Source organism: Gavialis gangeticus, unplaced genomic scaffold, assembly GCF_001723915.1.
Source record: "Gavialis gangeticus isolate Ggan-Ray unplaced genomic scaffold, GavGan_comp1, whole genome shotgun sequence".
In the NCBI taxonomy this organism is placed as follows: Eukaryota; Metazoa; Chordata; order Crocodylia; family Gavialidae; genus Gavialis; species Gavialis gangeticus.
The window spans coordinates 50106547-50107892 of record NW_017728997.1 but is presented as its reverse complement, the minus strand read 5'-3'; the positions used below and the strand labels follow the sequence as shown (position 1 = coordinate 50107892).

Below are 1346 nucleotides of genomic sequence, written 5' to 3'. Positions count from 1 at the left end.
AAAATAGGGTATCAGGCCTTGTTTCAGGAACCAATCCCCCATTTAAATCATTGTCTCTTATGAGAAAATTGGTTCCAAGTAACAATGGAGGGAGGGAGAAAAAAATACATCTTCAGACTGACTGATAGTTCATCACAGGTGATCTTAGTTTGTACTAAAACTCCACGGCATGCTTCTGGATTGTGGATATTATATTGTGCACCTGTAAGCCAAAGCCATCTCTATGTTTTCCTCTCACTAAAATTAACATTTAGATAACCAGTTGAGAAAAAAAAAACTGCATGCACTGATAAAGTTTGGGTCTTCCAGCAAGATTCAGTCCATTTCTCCCCCCTTTTCTTAGCAAAGGAGGGTGAGGGGAAATATTTCACATTAAAGATTTCAAAACAGGTTGGAATAAAAATCCACAAGGCTGCATAAACTGGAAGTAATGGACTGGAGTCCCATCTGCAAACACTGTTGGAGGAATCTTTTCCTCTGCTTGCACAGAGCATCTAGACAGGCACTTGTGTACTCGCTAGCGTGTACAAGAGAGAAGTCCACCACCCTGACCCTGATCTTTTGAACCTGTGCCCTCACTACAGCTCCTTCCTGAAGAGCTCATGATATTAACTTCAATATTTCCCTGGGTGTCCCTTTCACTATTAGTCACTCGTGATGCCCCGCTCCTCCCGAGCATCGCTCTCAGATGCATCCTTCACAAAGAAAAAAAAAAAAAATATTGAGAGAGAGAGATTAACTGCTCTTAAAATGCCAGGCTGGCACAATGCTTCCTTCACCCCGGTCCCTCCTACCCCGATGGCTCAGCTCCGCTCCGCTTTTCCCTTCTGCCCTGACGTGCAGACCCCAACCCCCAGGGGCTGAAGTTAGGAGGACCAGCTGCACCTCGGGGTGGCTAGTGAGGAGCGTCCTGCGCTGCCAACTCCACATCCCCGGGGCTGGAGGGCGCAACCTGTGCGCTGCTGGCCCCCGCGCCCCCCACCAGGGCTGCGCAGCCCGAGGCGGAGCTCCCGAGGGCTGGAGCGGGAGATGCCCGGCGCCGCCACGAGCCCCGGGGAAGGGGCAAGTTGGGAGGCAGCGCGGGGGGAAGGGGCCGACTTACGTGTACTGCTGGGGGAAGCTGTAGCAGTCCGCGGCGGGGGCGGAGAGGACGAGGAGCAGGACGATGTGGCCGCACAGAGCCGGGACCACGGAAGATGCGCTGCAGGTCTGAGCCGAGATCGCCATGTTTCCATTAAAAATGCAGTGTGGAAGGGCAGGCGGCGGCAGCAGCAATCCTCTCCCCCCGGGGCCGCCCGGGGCCCCGCGCGTCGCCCCTGCCCGGCCGGGGGGCTCGGGGGCTGCGG

General features: G+C 54.5%; 1 protein-coding gene across 4 annotated transcripts in view; it reads right to left on the bottom strand.

The window, feature by feature from the left end:
* The window catches only part of CACNA2D2 (calcium voltage-gated channel auxiliary subunit alpha2delta 2), a 900071-nt gene extending 898762 nt beyond the window's left edge, over nt 1-1309 (bottom strand). For all 4 annotated transcript variants that reach the window (XM_019505183.1, XM_019505184.1, XM_019505185.1 and 1 more), the window contains exon 1: nt 1103-1309. In XM_019505183.1, coding sequence (XP_019360728.1) covers nt 1103-1227 — 125 coding nt within the window. In that variant the 5' untranslated portion in view covers nt 1228-1309. The remainder of the gene's footprint in view (nt 1-1102) is intronic.
* Nucleotides 1310-1346: the final 37 nt, after the last annotated feature.